Genomic DNA, 19,735 nt, shown 5'->3' with positions numbered 1-19,735 from the left:
AGCATTACTGTATACAGTATATTTCGCTCGACATCGCGGGATCGGCACTGTAGATACCTTTTAATATTTCGCGAGACATCGCGGGATCGGCATTAATTGAGTTAAGATGTCTTGTTTAATCAATTCATTCATTACATATTGGAATATTGGGATCAGGATGCAACCAAAAACACTATCAATAGTGTTATGGGTGAACTATACCTCTATAAAGAAAACGTTATTTTATCTCATTACCTTTTTTCTCCTTTTTTATATTAACCACTTGAACCCTAACGTCGATATTCTGAGAACTTTAGCCAAAAATAGCCGATCTACTGCGAGGCATTGTGAGCTTGTAGATCGGCTATTTTCGGCAAAGAGGTTTGGTGTAGAGGGGAAAAAAAGAGCAGAATAAGTACAGAGTGAAAGGTCAGGTTTATTAAACACTTAAGCTGCTGTTGACATGTCAGCTCGTCAATGAAAGGGTTAATACCATGACGCCGTTGACAAGGCTCCTCGTCACTCTTACTGTATATACAGTAACACTGTTATGACTTATTGTACGTCTTGGCTGTCCATTCCGCGATTTGTTTACAACGTATGTTGGGCGTGCACGCGAAGTGAAGCTCCTCCATTAGAAATCCATTGATCTTTCAATAAAGAGACTTCATTTACAAAAAAAAAAATACATTTTGTTCCCAAGGCTGGCATGTTTACAGCTCAATCTGCTCTTGGATGGCGGCCGCCATGACACTTTCATGTCAACACACTGTCACGTGACTAGATGGGGTAAACGTTGAAGAAATTAAAGTGAAAAAACATTGGCGCAAATTCCCGCCGGCCCTTCAAAATAAGAGCGGAGGCCTATGGAGGAAGCGGCGTGGCAGCAAGGAAAATTCATCCCTTCAAAGTATGTTGCAGCAAAAGTGTTAAGTATTGACGGTTCAAGTGGTTATAAAACAAATTAACATGAATCCAAAATACACTGATGATTGTGCTGTCAAACGATGAAACCATATGGAATTTGGGGGTCCCTGCTTCATCTCTCTCTCAGCTAAGGGGTCCTTGGCCTGAAAACGTTGAAGACCCCTGGACTAGAACATCTGCCAGTGGTTGAAAGAGGTGGTCCACCACATTTATTGTAGTTCGGACATCATTACCTCTCTCCACTGGGACAATGGATATAAAACTTAACGACTGCGTTCACGCCGATGCAGTGAAATAGAGAACAACCTTCATTCAGCCTTCAGAAGCTGAATGATGGGCTAAATAAGAATGGACTCTTACTTACAGTGATCTGCAATGATAGTTGTAGTATTACTACTGAAGCGGTCAGTGGTTCATAGTCTTTCATAACACCTATACTTTCCTTGCCTGTTCAGTTGAACTGACTGGGTACCAGCAACTGTAGATTTTGGGTCAGATCAGATGTATATAAAAAAAGAAAATGTATCTGCAAGCTCACAATGTGACATGTTGTGAGCTTGTAGATCCGCTATTTGTCATAACACCTGAAGTATGTAGGGTTTAAGTGGGTGAGAAAGGGCACACTGCAATAAACCTTTGACCACAGGGACATTCACTTGGACTTGTTCCACACAGACCTGTGTCAATAGTATTAATTAAGAAGAAAAGAAAATCTTCATCTTTTCAAAATGAAATAAATTAAAATAAAAATGCTTTTCTGTGATTGGACTTTAAAAGGTCATTGTATTTTCATTTTTCACATCTCATTCCACCTCGGCCAGAGGTGGAAAAAAGTACTCACATTTTGTACTCAAGTAAAAGTATTAATATTGCACTGTAGATGCACTGTAGATACAAGTAAATGTCCAGAATTCAAAATGTACTTGAGTAAAAGTATGAAAGTATTGGCATCAACATGTACTTAAAGTACCAAAAGTAAAAGTACTATTTCAGATCTACAAGCTCACAACGTGTTGCGATGCGATGCAACACGTTGTGAGCTTGTACATCGGCTATTTTCAAGTAGCCACAGTATAAAATAGGGCTAAAGTGGGTTAATGTGTGTTTTATAATATTATAATGTGCACCTGCAAAGTAACTAATAACTAAAATGTTCAAATAAATGTAGTGGAGTAAAAGTTCAATATTTGGATCCAAGATGTAGTGGAGTAGAAGGAAAAGTATTGGAAATTGGAATTACTCAAGTAAAGTACAAATGACTCAAAAGTGTACTAAAGTACAGTACTTAAGTAAATGTATTTAGTTACTTTACACCACTGAGATCGGCTATTTTTGGCCAAGAGGTTTGGTGTAGGGGGGGAAAAAGAGCAGGCTAAGAAAAGAGTGAAAGGTCAAGTTTACGAAATATTGAGGGTTTATTAAGTGGTTAAATGTCTGAAAACATGAACCCAACACAACACTGATGATGACGGTGCTTGAGGGAAAGTTAGCCGATTGCTACATCAATCTGGGAACTAAATCTAAATCAATAGCTTTCTTCACAAATGTGTTCATAAAGGTGTCTACACCTCTGAACTTTTCAAACCCAACTCCCTTGACATACTTTGTGGGAGCCAATCAAAGTTGGGGGTATCCCGAGGGCCTGGGATTAAAGGGGGAAAAATAAAAAAAAATGGCCAATATGAACGTATGAGGTGTGTAATTAGGGTATCTTTGTGCTGCTGAATCCATTCCAACCAATAGTTTTCAGTTAAAATGACTCCTTGGCCATAACATAGGCCTAATTGGCTAAGGCTTAGCCAATCATGTCATTCAAGTTCACCTGTGTCCTGTTAGTCCCTACGTTTTTTGTATTGCCAATACTATTGGCAATACAAAAAAATCATTGGAGTAGGGTTTGAATTCATGAAAACTATTCAAGATCAGGCGGGTGAGCATACATCATGACACACAGGATAACATGATGCAATCTGACAAGGAACACTCAAACACAGGGTTTAAAACGTAGGGACTAACAGGACACAGGTGAACTTGAATGACATGATTGGCTAAGCCTTAGCTTGGTAACACAGTTCTCTCTGTTAGGGCGGATTCACACTGCAATCCGTTTGATTAGAACTGATTCTGAAAACGGTTGCTGGTTCACGCTGGCCAGCATTCACATTGGCAGACCTTCTGGCCTCCCGGGAGATCACTAGCACTATACAGCCCAGTCCTATAGGTGGCGGTATGCACATAGTGTCATCAACTATGCGACATTGCTGATGCTGGTCGCCAATAAATTCAGGCACGAAAGTTGGTGTAACAATCCAATGACGCGCGACAGCGCAGTGTGGAACAGTCTTGGGTCTCACACCCCCCACACCTCGACAACTGTTTAAGAAAGAAACAAGCCTATTTGCATATCAGTAGACCTGTATAGTAGGTGTCGAGCGACGTTCGCTGATCTACAAGCTCACAATGCCTCGCATCCGCAACGCGTTGTGAGCTTGTAGATCTGCTATTTTCCAGGCGCATAAACGTGCAGAATGATGAGCGAGACGTGCAGAGCAGCACACATTGTATTTTTATTATTTAATAATCAACGTGGCCTACAATTGAAACGCTTTCCACAGTGTGGCTTAATATTCACATTAAGGGTAACAAGCACGTCAAGCAGGCACAGCAGTGCACACCGATAACACCGTTAAAACAAATAAAACTTCTCCGCTCGGCCAACTCTGCCCCGTCCCAAGCAGCGCGCAGTAGAGATGAGACATTCGCGAACGATGCGACTCTCTTGAACGGCTCTTTTAAATGAACGATGGGATCCAGTCCGCAGTCGCGGGACACAGAGCAATGAGTCAGTGTCGAGAACGGTATCAGAAAAAACGGATGGGGGAGGCACAGCTCATGGACGAGAGCTAGCAGTGTGGACATGTCATGGACACAGGCTGCGAAACACAAACAGCATTTGGATTACAAAAACACTGGAACAATTCGGAAGCACTTAATTAGAAAATGTAACTAGTAGCTGTCTATGTTAATCTGACATTAGTAGGCAGCTTGCTTCTTCCTCTTAATGGAGCACCGTCCCGGCTCCGAATGTTTTAACGGAGCGGCGGTTCTGGCCGTTCCGTCTCACTTTCACCCCTGCGCTCAGTGCGCTGGTGCGAGACAATAAATAACTGTCGCCAATTGCTACTTCTCTCAATTGGAAGTACATGACACCAGTCCAGCGCACCGCAGTAGTAGACTAACTGGTGATATAAAAATATATACATTTTTGACTCCTCGACTCAAACAATTGGCGTTTGAGTCCTACAAGCAAGCAATCTCTCTGTTAGACCAGGCCATGTCGACAACTGTTACCCAGTGTTTATTTGTGGCAACGCCTGACTCGTCGACATTATATGAGGTCACGTTCAACATCAATACCGTTTTTGAGGCCGGTTGCTTCACACTGCGGCTCACCGGTCTCGAGGTCGCACAATGCAGTCTCGAGACTACCTCTTGAGGTGGTTTCGAGGCTATCCGTTTCTGAGGAAAACTGCACGCTTCACACTGTCAAAACTGGTTTAAACATCTGCCAAGTAGCCTCGAGACCAGTCCCGAGACCGCAGTGTGAATCCGCCCTTAGAGCCTCCAATCTATGGAACAGTCTCCCGACTGAAGTAAGACAGTCCTCCAACTATCTGACCTTCAAGTCTAACCTTAAGAGGTGGCTTAAATCAAATCAAATTTGTAATCATGAGTAATTATCTGCTCCATCAGTCACTGGAGTTACTCATAATTGACTAGTGTTAGTCCCTTTACAATTTACTATTTACTATTTTACTTACTATTTACTATTACTATTTACTACTATTTTACTATTATCGGCTTCAACCGTTAGAGGTGGCTTAAAGCAAGTCAAACCTACATTCATGGGTAACTATCTGCTCCATCTGTCACTGAAGTCACTCAACTTGCTATAAGGAAGTTGTCCCCTTAATGTTTTATTGTACTGTTTTGTACTGTACTGTATTGTATGTATTGATTGTTTTGTATGGATAGCCATACCTTCACTTTTGTACAGCCTGCCCAGGGACTACAGATGAAAATTAGCTCATGGCTAAATCTGGCTCATTTACATTGATGTGAAAACTGATATGTTGATTAATGTGCTTTGTCCCTGACAAATAAATAAATAAATAAGCCAATTAGGCCTATGTTATGGCCAAGGAGTCATTTTAACTGCAAACTAATGGTTGGAATGGATTCAGCAGCACAAAGATACCCTAATTACACACCTCATACGTTCATATTGGCCATTTTTTATTTTTCCCCCTTTAATCCCAGGCCCTCGGGATACCCCCAACTTTGATTGGCTCCCACAAAGTATGTCAAGGGAGTTGGGTTTGACAAAGTTCAGAGGTGATAGTAGACACCTTTATATGAACACATTTGTGAAGAAAGCTATTGATTTAGATTTAGTTCCCAGATTGATGTAGCAATCGGCTAACTTTCCCTCACTAGCTGTCAAACAAGGCCATTAAAGGTTCACACAGGTTCACAAAGCACGTCACTTCGTGCCGCACTGCCAGCTTGTACTTCTTCTATTTTTGAAAGATTTTGAGAACAACTTATTTAGATTAGAAGGCATTTGTAGAATGGGCCTCAGGTCTTAATAATGGGTTAAAACGTGGCGAGGGTGGAGGGGTAGCTCTGATGCTCCACCCACTTGTTACCCCATCTGTTACTGTGCTCAGGGGCGTCAACAAGGGGGGGAAAAGTGGGACTGAGTTACTAGGGCCCAAGGTGGAGGGGCCTTTAGCTATTGAAAAATAGCAGATATACAAGCTCACAGCGTGGCACCGAATGCCGGACTGCGAGCTTGTAGATCTGCTATTTCGTGAAAATGTGTGCAAATCTTTGAATATATGTATTTTTTTAAGCGAACATTTGTGACTCAAATTTTGCTTCTGGGGGGTTCCTGGAACTAAATATTTTGAGATGGGGGTCCGTGGCCAAATACATATCATTTTGGGGGTCCTTCTCATGAAGAAGTTTGAGCACCAGTGACAGAAACATAGGTTTTTCAAAAAATATATATATATATTCAAAGACTTGCACAAATTTTCAAGATTTAAAAATAGCAAAATATCTGCTATTTTTCAATAGTTAAAGCACAAAATAATGCGTTCACAGTCTAAATGTGCTCCCTCCCCCTATGAAGAACATTCATGGGGGGCCCGCAGTGAATCCTTGTACCCAGGGCCCAGAATTTGGCGTGACACCCCTGACTGTGCTGGGTGGATGTGCCATCATGGACGTGGGAGCTGAGGGTTGTTGTGGGGGGGGGGGGGGGATTGGAGGAGAGAGTCTGTGGAGAGTTTCTATGGCAACTCATAGCCTCAGATATGCACCTTCCATATGTGAGTGATGTGTACATGTAGAGCTCCATCTCCCTCTTAGGGCTGGGCGATTTGACTTCAAATCAAGATTGTTTCATTGACCTTGTAGATCGGCTATTTGTGATATTTCTGCACGCCACCATTGTGCGACAGGCCTTACAGTTTTTTACGATTGTTAACAAAACTGAAAACTGATCACACACAAAATGCTAAACCTCACACTCCCTTCCCAAAATGACTCTTTGCCATCAAATCACTGTGTTTCACAAAATGGAACTCGTGTTTTCATTTGGTACACATATTTTCAAATGACAACACACACCATTCATTGAGTAAACACATCTAAGCATTTGCTGCACACTACCAAGCATTTACAACACACTGAAGTGCAAAATTGAAAACACAATCATCGAAATGGAACACACCATATGAATGACAATGGCTCTGGAGTATGAGCCATTTCTCCCTTTGTAAAATGACTCTGTGTAGGCCTACTTTTTGAAGCGGTGAAAGCCGCTTCCAAGGAGTGGCTTTGTGTGTCCCATGTCCTTATATGGTAATTTCAGTCCAGAATGAACAGGTTTTATCAAAAACAAAATGTGTGTCCCATGTCCATATGGTCATTTCAGTCCAGAATGAACAGGTTTTATCAAAAACAAAATGTCTGTCACCTCATATCCATATATGGTAATTTCAGTCCAGAATGAACAGGTTTTATCTGTCCCACACGTCCAGAATATGTGTGTAGTGTCCGTCCCGGTCTGATGATTGGATACTTTGAGGATTGGTCAAGCTTCACATGACAATTCGGCCCTCCAGATAAAATCATTCATTCATTCAGAATATAAAGAATGTAGGCCTATAGATCACAGAGTTCATAGCTCTAGAACACATTGATTTTTTCATAGTCAAATATAAAACAGCACACACATATGCATCCAAAAAGTTTTATTTGAGTATATGATTTACAGCCTCCGGTCAGAGATGAGCACAAAATACAAAAAAGTATTTTGAAAAAAATCTAAATACAGTACTTGGTCTAATAGTGACCAGGATACTCTATTTGTATTTCAAATATGTTTTTGTATGTTGTGCCCATCTATGCCTCCTGTTTCTGTCTCAACTGAACATTGTGTGTAGTGTTTAGCCCTGCAATGCCCAGCTTAGCTTTTTGGCAACATTTATATTTTATAAAAGAAAAGAGATTAAATAATTAGTTTTCCTGTTCTTTTTTCACCTTAACATAACCATTGGATCCCATTGTTTAGTATTACAATGCCATTGGCCACGATATTTGCATATGAATACCCCCCACAGAGGCTGACATTCACACTACTTAAAGATCTCTGGAGTCCAGAGTCTGGACGAACAACATCTCACTTTTTCACTGAAGCTATTCCTCACAAAAACATAAGTAAAATGCCTGTAATAATGTTTTGGTGATCATTAGAATGTCTAGAACATGTACATATGTTATTATTGTGAAAAATATCCCCAAAATGTAAATTAGAGCATGATTTATGCTATAAAATCTTAAAAACACACACACACACACACACACACACACACACACACACACACACTATTTATTTTATTTTTTTTGCCAAGTAGAAATTAATTCGGGTCTTGCAGGGTTAGACAACAAGGTGATGTGTAATTCACATCAGACCTGAATGTGTAGAGTTTTGAATAGTTGTGTGTTGTAGATTGATACTTTGAGATGTTACGTGAGAAGTGTGCAACAACTGAACATTATGAGTAGTGTTTCGACAACAAGGTGATGTGTGATGTGTGTTGACATTAGAGTGTAAAGATGGAAAATCAGAGAGGGGAGGGTGAAGTAGTGCCAAATCGGGGCAAGCGATAGGTACATGAAGTTAAGGTTGTGAAAATTGTGCCAAATGTTTTATTTTTGTGTGTTAACAATCGTGAAAAACTAAGTGGTACACCAGGCTAATCAATTTAGTAGTTTTCTTTTTCCTTTTTCTTTTTTCAGGTTGATTTGTTGATATCTAAGAAATCAAGACAAAAAATATATACATTCTAAATGCCCGTTCTGATATATTTTTGGTTAATTGTTCAGCCATTCTCTCTGTTTGTCTGTCTGTCTGTGGGGGGGGGTGAGCATTGGTTCGAACTCCCATTGGTCCGACCAGGTAAACATTCACCAGGTTAGCATTCACCAGCGTCGGCAGGTTAGCATTTTTATCAGTCTTACTGAGGTTAGGGTTAAGGTTAGGTTTAGGGGATTAGACCAACAGGAGGTCGAACCAATATCATGTTACCACCGTAGGTCACATTTACTATGAAAACCTGCAGCTTGTGTGCGACAGTCAGTCACGCCTCATGTCACACTCCATATACTGTATGGCCAAGACAGAATGAATTCACAAGTGTGACTCGCGTCACGGCAATCACACTTAAAGCTTGGCCTACATCTGGCCTACATCTTTGCACAAAGCACCCACATTTTGTTGTACGCCATGCATGCAGGGTCACATTGGCCAAGCTACGCGGGACGCTTATTGAAATTAACTCAAACCGGAACTGCTCACTCCACACTTTAAAGAGGTGGTGCCATAGTGTTGTACTTTTTCTGTTTTGTATGTCTAAATTGTCTATGGAGTTAACATTACTCTAATAAACCCCCAGGTGTGGTTATATTATGCAAATATGTCTTCCCTGTGTATTATTGGTTACTTCCTGAAAGCTGAAAGCCTCTGAGTCAAAGGGCCCAGTTGAAAAACAGCGATATGATGACATCATAACATCACCCCCTCCCCTTTTTGGTGTGGCTAATCATAATACCTGATGATTATGTTGTAGCACCCCATCTTTAAATATAATTTGGGGTATTCAGTGAGTGACACATAGCAAAGGTCGTTGGGATCAGGATCTTAACTTTTAACCTGGCATCCCTATTTGGTCATGTAATCATTTACTTTCTTTTTTGTTTTCACAAATAAACTAGAAAGATGCAATTTGGGAAATTGTGAGTGTGGTTGCCCTGACGTGAGTCACATTTGGAAATTGATCAGAACACTTTATTTCTGGGAAATTGCAAGTGTGGTTGCTTTTGCATTTCCAATTCAAGACAATGAAGTTATTTTATAGAGTATCTTTTAGCCAATATGGAAGCAACAACCATTTTTTAGAGTAACTTTTAGCCAAAGAGGAAATAGCAGAAATGTCATGTGAAGCTCGACCAATCCTGGTGGTTACCGAGTAACATTTAACCAATGACGAAGCAACAAAAACTGCCTTTGATGTTGTGGGCAATTACGGATGAGGAAGCAGAACGAACTGCTTTTAGCCAATGAGGAAGCAGCATAAAGGTGAGGTCACGAAAATGCTGGTTCCTCACTGGCTATATAATGGTAAAACTCGAGCTGATAACAATTCATACTGTTCCTGAAGAAACAGTATTTAGTACAGTATGATGATGATGATGTATAGACCCACATGATGTCACAGGGGCATGGTGTCCAATCAGAATATGTTTAATAGATGGGGCTACTCAGGGTATTCCATATATGGGGTTATGTTTTTTAGATCCACCTTCCCAATGCGACATGCACAAATCGGTCAGACAGTTGTCGAGGCACGCTGTTGAAACACATGCACATACAGTACATATGATTATCTCTTTATTTTATATTATACTTTTTTTGTTTGTTTTTGTTTTGGGGCTTTTTATGCCTTTATTGATGGGACAGTAGACTGACAGCAATGCCTAAGTGGTATGCGCCTGGACCAGTAGGCCAGCGGGCCAGGCCGCATGAGCTAAGGTGATATTTGGACTGGTGTACCTTGGACACAAATGGTCTGAAAACCACCGGATTAAAAAAAAAAAAAAAAAAAACCTTATTGAGCCTGGGTGAACCTGAAGGTCAAGAAGGCATGGTGCTGTGGGTGTGGTGAAGGGGCCTATAAGCAGCGGTAATGCATGAGGACATGTTTATGTCTTGGTTGCATGATGTCGACTTGTGACGATTTTAAGGATTTTGTCGTAGTTATTGAGGTCTTGCGTGTTGATGTTCAGGTCTCCTGTCTGCCCGTCTTCGTAGACAAAGAAAAAACGTGTGCAGACATAGTCAGCGTTGGGAGCCACCCAAATACTTCCACTCTTGCGCAGGTCGGGAGAAGTGATCACTTCACACAAGGCAATGCACTTCAGATTACGACTCTGCAAGAACTGTAGACCTTGACCTTTCCTCTGTTCTGTATTGTTGTCCTTCGGAGTAGCGTCTTGTTGCCCATAACCGTGGTGATAGCCAATCCCAGAGTAGCCAAAGGACACGTTTGACATGGGGCTGATATATATCCCAACGCCGTAGGCAGCGCCATGCAACTGATATTTGGTGTTGGACGCAACGACCAGTCCCTTCCTCATTATAGAGTGCCAGTTCTCAATGTTTGATCCATGGAAAGCAAAGGTGCTGCCGTACTCTTTTTTGGCAGCTCTGAATTTGGCCTCTTTGGCAGGCGAACTGCTCAACAGTAGGTACTGATGTGGTGTGCGCATGAAATCCAGTTGTTTGTCTGATGTAAGTTTGGCAATGTGTGACCTGTTACTGGATATCACCCACTGTAGTAACGGGAGAGACAACTTATCACCCATGTCCATTTGTTTCTTCATATCTGCGTGAGCGGTCTGGGTCATTTGTTGAATACGTGGAAGGTTGTCGAAGGCTTTGGTCACTCGATCATATTTCTTGTTCTTTGGGTCAAAAGCCAGTCTCTCTGGATTGTCCGGATCTACCACAGAGGGATAAGGGTCAAAGATTAGGTCTTTCCTGCCTGATGCCAGTGCAGCCCGAGCCATGGACAGTAACAGATCCACTACCTGAGCTCCAGTTGCGATCACATCGGTTACTTTATTCATCACCCCCAGGGTCTGGAAGGCAAAGACGCACAGCTCCGCCTCACACACATAGGGCCTGAGCATGGGTCCGTTTAGGAACACATGAGGTTCGTCGCAGATCACACAGAATTCGTTCAGGACATGGATCCTCTGCTCTGCATACTCTATTGCCTGGACAAGAAAACCTCTGTGTCTGGCTGGTACAGATTTGGCATCAGTGAACGAGGTTTTGAAGCCGAAGTTGAACCTACTTTCCGCTGGTGTTGTAGTAAGGCATGAGGCTTTGCTCTGTTCTTCCCATTGCTCTGTGACAAACGTCTGCATGATCTTTTTGATCTGATGCCCAAGACCAAACCTGTCTTTTTCTTTTGATACTTGGAAAACGTCGACCTTTGGGACTGTCCCGCCAAGGTATTGTGTTAGGGAGCAGTTAAGCTGTATTGTTACAGGCGCCAGGTGTATCACACCCCAACACTGTGCAGTCTCCTCGTCTAGGAAACTGACGTCAATGTGCAGGTCAATGTCCACATCATCAAATCCACTGTATTCCCTGAGAGACACTGCACGGGCTCCTTTCAAATCCCTCACCGCCTGCAGGTCTGCCTCCAGCTGAGGGTGTTTTTGGCTCTCTTCATCAATGTTTTCCTCCTGACCTCCATAGCAGTCATCATCTCCCTCAGAATCTTCTTCCTCAGGACCGTCAGAGTAGACTTCCTCAGAGTCATTATCCCTGTCAGAATCGTCCTCTTCTGGTGCTTTATGGCACCGGTTTGTCTCCATCTGAAGTCTGGTCTTCTTGATGGAAGAAAAGCTGCTGGTCGCGTCGTTATTCAGCCTCATCTCTGATGCAATTTGCTGGAAAATGACAGGAATTGGATCCATTGTGATTAAAACATCATCTGCATTGTCCGAGTTGGACACGTAGGTGTTGTCTGGGTAATCTTCAGAGACATTCACAGAATAAGAAATCCTTCTGGAGCCCTGGGAGTACGTAAACGTGAAGGTGGCGTCAGCATATCTGAAGTTAGAGAAAAGGCACTCCTTTTCCTCCTCGCAACGTTGAATAACAACGTTGACATCTTTTTGTATTCTCTCCTTCCTTGAACACATCCTCATGAAATGATAAACCCTGTTGGAGTGGACACGTCTTTCTTTCTTTTCTTCCTCCTCTCTTCAAAACATGTCACACAGTCAGAGATCAGTTTTCACAGGTTTAACAAAGTTACAGGACCTCAATTTATATGTAGGTACTGTAGATCAAGGTCATAGATAGAGTTATGAATAGAAATGTTCACAAGGGGCAGAATAAAGACAAGTTCCCTTTCTTTCACCTGCTTATATGCACTGTAAGTCACAGTGACATCAGAACAAATGAGAGTGGTGCAGCATGTCCACACCATTGCAGGGTTTCCTCATTCCCCACTTTAATGCACACATCCATATATAGAGAGATCTGTGTCTGTGTCCATTTTTGCCTATATACTGTGAAGACTGATTGGACCAACACCAGAGGCAAAGACTGTTCAAGTGCACAAATGTAAAATTCATTGAGAGGCTCATTACAACGGGAGGGATGGGGAAATTACTTAAACAAACAAGGTTCGACAAAACATGTTTCTTGGTTAACCACCAATTCTCCATGCTGGGAAGACAACTCCTAGCATGGGGTATTGGTGTCATCCCATCCAGCTGATTATGAACAGACATTGGCAGACACCTCCCCTAAATGCACTGGCCAGGGGGGAAGTGCTGGCCATGGTGTTGAACTGTTCCCTCAGACCTCTGTGGAAGGACTCGCCTGTTTGTTTAGAACGCAACACTCCACAATACGTATGTAACCATGGCAAAATGTGTTGCCCAGGCCAGTATGGTGTCAGTACAATGTCATCTGATGACATCAGGGTACTCCATTTGTGGAGATTTTCTGATTTATCGATGTTTCTGGGACAACCTCCAATATGGCGGACTTACATGTACAGACACACACGCGCGCGCGCGCGCGCACACACACACACACACACACACACACACACACACACACACACACACAGATATGTGTATAACGTATAGGATTCATTGTTATTTTATGTTTTTGAAAAGGACTGCACAAATAAAGTTTATTATTATGATGATGATTATTATTATCAATATAGAAAATAATACAGTTCTGCTGCACAAAAGTGAATAATTTGTTGTAGAAATGACCAAACCTGGCTACCAATGATGTCAGTACAGCCCTCCTTCGTCACACAGAGTGAGTGGACAGAAATGGTACCATCTGAGGGTGTGGTGATGGGGCCAAAGCAGCAGTATTGCTTGAGGACATGTTTATTTCTGGGTCGCATGATGTCGACTGGTGACGACTTTAAGGATCTTGTCGTAGTATTTAGAGTTTTGCGTGTCGATGTTGGTGTCTCCTGTCTGCCCCTCTTCGTAGATGAAGAAAAACCTTGTGCAGACATATTCAGCGTTGGGAGCCACCCAAATATGTCCACTCTTGCGCAGGTCGGGAGAAGTGATCACTTCACATAAGGCAATGCACTTCAGATTATGACCCCGCAAGAACTGTAGTCCTTCCTCTTTGTTATTGTTGTCCTTTGGAGAAGCATTTTGTATCCCACGACTGTCATAAATCCCAGCGTAGCCAAAGGATACGGCTGAACATGGGCTGAGATATATCCCAACGCCGTAGGCGGCGCCATTCATTTGAAGTTTTGTGTTGGACGCAACGACCAGTCCCTTCCTCATTATAGAGTGCCAGTTCTCAATGTTTGATCCATGGAAAGCAAAGGTGCTGCCGTACTCTTTTTTGGCAGCTCTGAATTTGGCCTCTTTGGCAGGCGAACTGCTCAGCAGTAGGAACTGATGAGGTGTGTGCATGAAATCCAGTTGTTTGTCTGTTGTAAGCTTGGCAATGTGTGACCTGTTACTGGATAAGACCCATTGTAGTAATGGGAGAGACAGCTTGTCAACCTTGTCCATTTGTTTCTTCATCTCTGAGTGAGCGGTCTGGGTCATTTGTTGAATATGTGGAAGGTTGTTGAAGGCTTTGGTCACTCGATCATAGTTCTTGTTCTTCGGGTCCAAAGCCAGTCTCTGTGGATTTTCTGGATCGACCACAGAGGGATAAGGGTCAAAAATTAGGTCTCTCCTGTGTGACACCAGCGCAGCCCGAGCCATGGACAGTAACAGATCCACTACCTGAGCTCCAGTTGCGATCACATCAGTTACTTTATTCATCACCCCGAGGGTCTGGAAGGCAAAGACGCACAGCTCCGCCTCACACACATAGGGCCTGAGCATGGGTCCGTTTAGGAACACATGGGGTTCGTCGCAGATCACACAGAATTCGTTCAGAACATGAATCCTCTGCTCTGCATACTCTATTGCCTGGACAAGAAAACCTCTGTGTCTGGTTGGTACGGATTTGGCTTCAGTGGACGAGGTTTTGAAGCCGAAGAAGTTGAACCTACCTTCCGCTGGTGTTGTAGTAAGGCATGAGGCTTTGCTCTGTTCTCCCCACTGCTCCGTGACAAATGTCTGCATGATCTTTTTGATCTGATGCCCAAGACCAAACCTGTCTTTTTCTTTTGATACTTGGAAAACGTCGACCTTCGGGACTGTCCCACCAAGGTATTGTGTTAGGGAGCAGTTAAGCCGTATGGTTACAGGCTCCAGGCGGATCACACCCCAACACTGTGCAGTCTCCTTGTCTAGGAAACTGACGTCAATGTGCAGGTCAATGTCCACGTCATCAAATCCACCGTATTCCCTGAAAGACACTGCACGGGCTCCTTTCAAATCCCTCACCGCCTGCAGGTCTTCCTCCAGCTGAGGGTGTTTTTGGCTCTCTTCATCAATGTTTTCCTCCTGACCTCCATAGCAGTCATCATCTCCCTCAGAATCTTCTTCCTCAGGACCGTCAGAGTAGACTTCCTCAGAGTCATTATCCCTGTCAGAATCGTCCTCTTCTGGTGCTTTATGGCACTGGTTTGTCTCCATCTGAAGTCTGGTCTTCTTGATGGAAGGAAAGCTCCTGGTCGCATTGTTATTCAGCCTTATCTCTGATGCAATTCGCTGGAAAATGACAGGAATCGGATCCATTGTGATTAAAACATCATCTGCATTTTCCGAGTTGGACACGTAGGTGTTGTCTGGGTAATCTTCAGAGACGTTCACCGAATAAGAAATCGTTCTTGAGCCCTGGAAGTACGTAAACGTGAAGGTGGCGTCGGCATATCTGAAGTTAGAGAAAAGGCACTCCTTTTCCTCCTCGCAACGTTGAATAACAACGTTGACATCTTTTTGTATTCTCTCCTTCCTTGAACACATCCTCATGAAATAATAAACCCTGCTCGAGTGGACTTGTGTTTCTTTTCTTCCTCCTCTCTTCAAAACATGTCACACAGTCAGAGATCAGTTTTCACAGGTCTCACAAAATTACAGGACTTCAATGTACAGTATATGTAGGTACTGTAGATCAAGGTCATAGATAGAGTTATGAATAGAAATGTTCACAGGGGGCAGAATAAAGACAAATTATCTTTCTTTCACCTGCTTATATAACTTGTATGTCACAGTGACATCAGAACAAATGAGAGTGGTGCAGCATGTCCACACCATTGCAGGGTTTCCTCATTCCCCACTTTAATGCACATATCCATATATAGAGATATCACTTTAATGCACATATCCATATATAGAGATATCACTTTAATGCACATATCCATATATAGAGATATCTGTGTCTATGTCCATTTTTGCCTATATACTGTGAAGACTGGTTGGACCAACACCAGAGGAAAAGACTGTTCAAGTGCACTCTCTCTTACAACGGTAGCATTGGGGAAATTACTTAAAGAAACAAGGATCGACAAAACGTGTTTCCGGGACAACCACCAATAAATACTCCATGCTAGAAAGACGTTTTGTCGTCTTCCCAGCATGGGATATTGGTCCATTAACGTAAGATGGACATAAGGATAGGACAGAACCAAAAGGTTATGTTCCATGTTATCTATACTATAATTTTGCGAATGTCTGAGTGAGTGAGTGAGTGAGTGTCTGTCTGTAACAGCGTTTCTCCTCGGTGGCTGGAGCAATTGATCTGAAATCGCATCAACATCAGCATATGAACACACCTGACATAACTGTGAAGGCCGTTTGTCACTTTCACAAATAGTATGCTGTATATTAGCATTTTTATGGTGTATCTATATCTATTCTGCATCTAGCATGAGGCGCATCTATTCTGCATCTAGCATGAGGCAAAATGTTTAACCAGCTCTGTGTGTGTGTGTGTGTGTGTGTGTGTGTGTGTGTGTGTGTGTGTGTGTGTGTGTGTGTGTGTCTGTGTGTGTGCAGGCAGGCGGTGGGCGGGCGGGGGGGGGGGGGGACAGTATCTCTGTAGCCATTAAACGAAACGGGTTTCTTACATTGATGCTCCTACATCATGCAAGCACCAGTTAAAGTTACTTTCCATCCCTCATATACTGTGTGCACAGTGCACATCCCATAACCCACACACTGCACATCATTTTGGAGCTCATATCTTTGAACGGGTAAGGGCTAGTCTATACTATAATTTTGCGAATGTCTGTCTGAGTGAGTGTCTGTCTGTCTGTCTGTCTGTCTGTCTGTCTGTCTGTCTGTCTGTCTGTCACAGCGTTTCTCCTCAGTGGCTGGAGCAATTGATCTGAAATCGCATCACCATAAGCATATGAAAACACCTGACATAACTGTGAAGCCCGTTTGTCACTTTCACAAATCATATGCTGTATATTAGCATTTTTATGGTGTATCTACTATCTATTCTGCATCTAGCATGAGGCATATCTATTCTGCATCTAGCATGAGGCAACATGTTTAACCAGCTCTCTCTCTGTGTGTGTGTGTGTGTGTGTGTGTGTGTGTGTGTGTGTGTGTGTGTGTGTGTGTGTGTGTGTGTGTGTGTGTGTGTGCAGGCAGGCGGGTGTGTGCGCAGGCGGGTGGGCGGGTGGGCGGGCGGGCTGGGGGGGGGGGGGGGGTAGCCATTAAACGAAACGGGTATTTCTTACATTGATGCTCCTACATATTATCATGCAAGCACCAGTTAAAGTTACTTTCCATCCCTCATATACTGTATGCACAGTGCACATCCCATAACCCACACACTGCACATCATTTTGGAGCTCATATCTTTGAACGGGTAAGGGCTAGTCTTACAAACAAAGAGAAAACAGCATTAGGTTTGTATCTGAAACATCATTAATGTGAAGCAGATTGTGTCGCTTACCACCCAAGCAGATGTCCTTCCACCAAGGAGAGAGCCATTATTACTGAGAAAGAGCGAGCACTTTTCATAGCTAAGGCTTGATCAGAACCAACTCAACACAACTGTCTCCAGTCTGTTAGTTGGAGCAAAGGTGTCATCCCATCAAGCTGAACAGACATTGGCACATACCTCTCCCAGAATGAGCTTGCCAGGGGGCCAGTGCACGCTGTGCTGTTGAACTGGTCCCTCAGACCTCTGGCTAACCTGGTGGAAGCACTCACCTGTTGTTCTAAACTTTAGAACATTCCACAATACTTAGCTAGGTAGTTAGTTCCTTTTCAACAATTGCCGAATTTGTTGCGCAGGCCGCGAGTTTAGAAACTCTAGGCTTGCTAAGGGAAAACCACGCCCGCACTCATTTTTGAAGCTTGTGATTGGCTGAACCGGAGGTAGGGAGCGCTCCATTGTAGTCACTTGGACTGTGGCAGAGGTGCACCAAAACCTAAACCTATCCTTAACTCTAACCCTAACCTAACCCCAACTCTAACCTTAACCTTAACCCTAACCCTACCCCTAACCTTAAACTCAGTAAAACTAACGCTGGTGAATGCTAACCTGGTGAAATGCTAACCTGCCAACGCTGGTGAGTAGCTAACCTGCCGACGCTGTTGAAAACCTAGAGCCTAGAGTTTCTAAACTCGCGCCCAGGCCAGTATGATGTCAGTACTATATCATCTGATGACATCAGGGTACTCCATTTATGGAAATTTTCTGATTTATCGATGTTTCTGGGACAACCTCCAATACGATGGACTCGCATGCACACACAAAGAGATTTGCGTCATTTATAGGATTCATTGTTATCATGTTAATTCATTGTTATTTTATGTTTTTAAAAAGGACTGCACAAATAAAGTTTATGATGATGATTATTATTCTCATCATCAATATAGAACATATTGCTGTTCTGCTGCACAAAAGAAGTGAATAATTTGTTGTTAGATACCTTTCAATTTTGAAGGACTCCTTAACCCATTTCCAACCTATCTTCATATAGTCCTCACTAATGTTGTAGTCTGAAGACTCACCCCTTCAGGTTCTACCTTAGTCCATAGGACTTACCGAACAGTTTCCTTACCTCGGCTCGATGTCCAAACAGGCTTATTATGCAATGGCACATTTGTAATTTAGATGGCACTTTTATAGGCCGACTGTGTATAGCTTCGATGTACAGATTATGTTTTTGATTTTATAGATTTGTATTGTGTAAGGTCCTTGGTTTACACATATTTTTGAGCGGTGGTGACACCGTCTCCTATACGTGGCCGTGTGTGTGGGTATGTGTGTGTGCGTGTCTGTCTGTCTGTATGTAGCCTGCAGTACCTTTTCTGACCACACATGTTAAGGGAGGGGCGCTATTGTTCAGGCCCGGCCAGGCAAGGCACACTCACTCACACTCACACTCACACACACACACACACACACACACACACACATGCGCGCGCACGCACGCACACACACGCGCGCGCAGCCTCCACCGCTCAGTTCACACAAGTGTGATTTTTAGTATTACTAAGTCGCTCTGGATTAAGAGCGTCTGCTAATTGCCTAAACTGTAATGTTTGTTGTAATATGGTACTTTTTTTTTCTTTTTTGAGCGGTGGTAGACCGCTCCATAGCATGGCCGTGTGTGTATCCGTGTATGTATCCGTGTATCCGTGTATGTATGTATGTATGTATGTGTGTATGTAGCCTGAACTACCGCTCAGTGACCAGAGAGGGTGCTGTTGAGTCTAGTCTGAGCATCAACTGCAATACTCTCTCTCTCTCTCACTCACACACGCACGCACGCGCGCACGCACACACACACACACACACACACACACACACACACACACACACAGGGGGAGGGGAGGGGAGGGGGCGGTCACACACAGGCTGTGTTTTCTACACACACACACACACACACACACACACACACACACACACACACACCACGACCACCGCTCAGTTCACACGGGTGTGATTTTTTTTTCATGGAATGTCTGTGAGGAATTTAAGCTAATATAGAAAATGCAGGCTTTCTTCTCCTGGAAAGTTAGGATGCTATTAAGAAGCCATTTTTCTAGCATTAACCCCCTCCCCCCATCCAAGAAAAAAAACACATTTGAAACCTTGTTTGAAATGACCAAACCTGCCAAATGATGTCACTGGTAGGCAGGTTTCTGAACTGTCCAGAGCCCTACTTTGTCACACAGAGTGAGTAGACAGAAATGGTACCATCTGAGGGTGTGGTGATGGGGCCAAAGCAGCAGTATTTATTGCTTGAGGACATGT

At 43.1% G+C, this 19,735-nt stretch overlaps 2 protein-coding genes across 2 annotated transcripts; both read right to left on the bottom strand.

Moving 5' to 3' along the window:
- Positions 1-10,239: 10,239 nt before the first annotated feature.
- Positions 10,240-12,255, bottom strand: LOC308288033 (protein mono-ADP-ribosyltransferase PARP8-like; the record flags this gene model as incomplete). Its single annotated transcript, XM_080729377.1, has 1 exon — positions 10,240-12,255. One exon carries the CDS (start codon positions 12,253-12,255, stop codon positions 10,240-10,242), a length of 2,016 nt encoding a protein of 671 aa, XP_080585503.1.
- Positions 12,256-13,473: 1,218 nt separating this feature from the next.
- Positions 13,474-15,477, bottom strand: LOC308288032 (protein mono-ADP-ribosyltransferase PARP8-like; the record flags this gene model as incomplete). The annotated part of the gene is made up of 1 exon (XM_080729376.1): positions 13,474-15,477. The coding sequence occupies one exon, from the start codon at positions 15,475-15,477 to the stop codon at positions 13,474-13,476; it is 2,004 nt and encodes a 667-aa protein (XP_080585502.1).
- Positions 15,478-19,735: the final 4,258 nt, after the last annotated feature.

The sequence above is a fragment of the Nannobrachium achirus genome (genome assembly GCF_963921795.1).
Source record: "Nannobrachium achirus genome assembly, chromosome: 7".
Taxonomy (NCBI): Eukaryota; Metazoa; Chordata; class Actinopteri; order Myctophiformes; family Myctophidae; genus Nannobrachium; species Nannobrachium achirus.
Note: the sequence above shows the minus strand (reverse complement) of the source record. Positions and strands in the feature narration are given on the sequence as shown.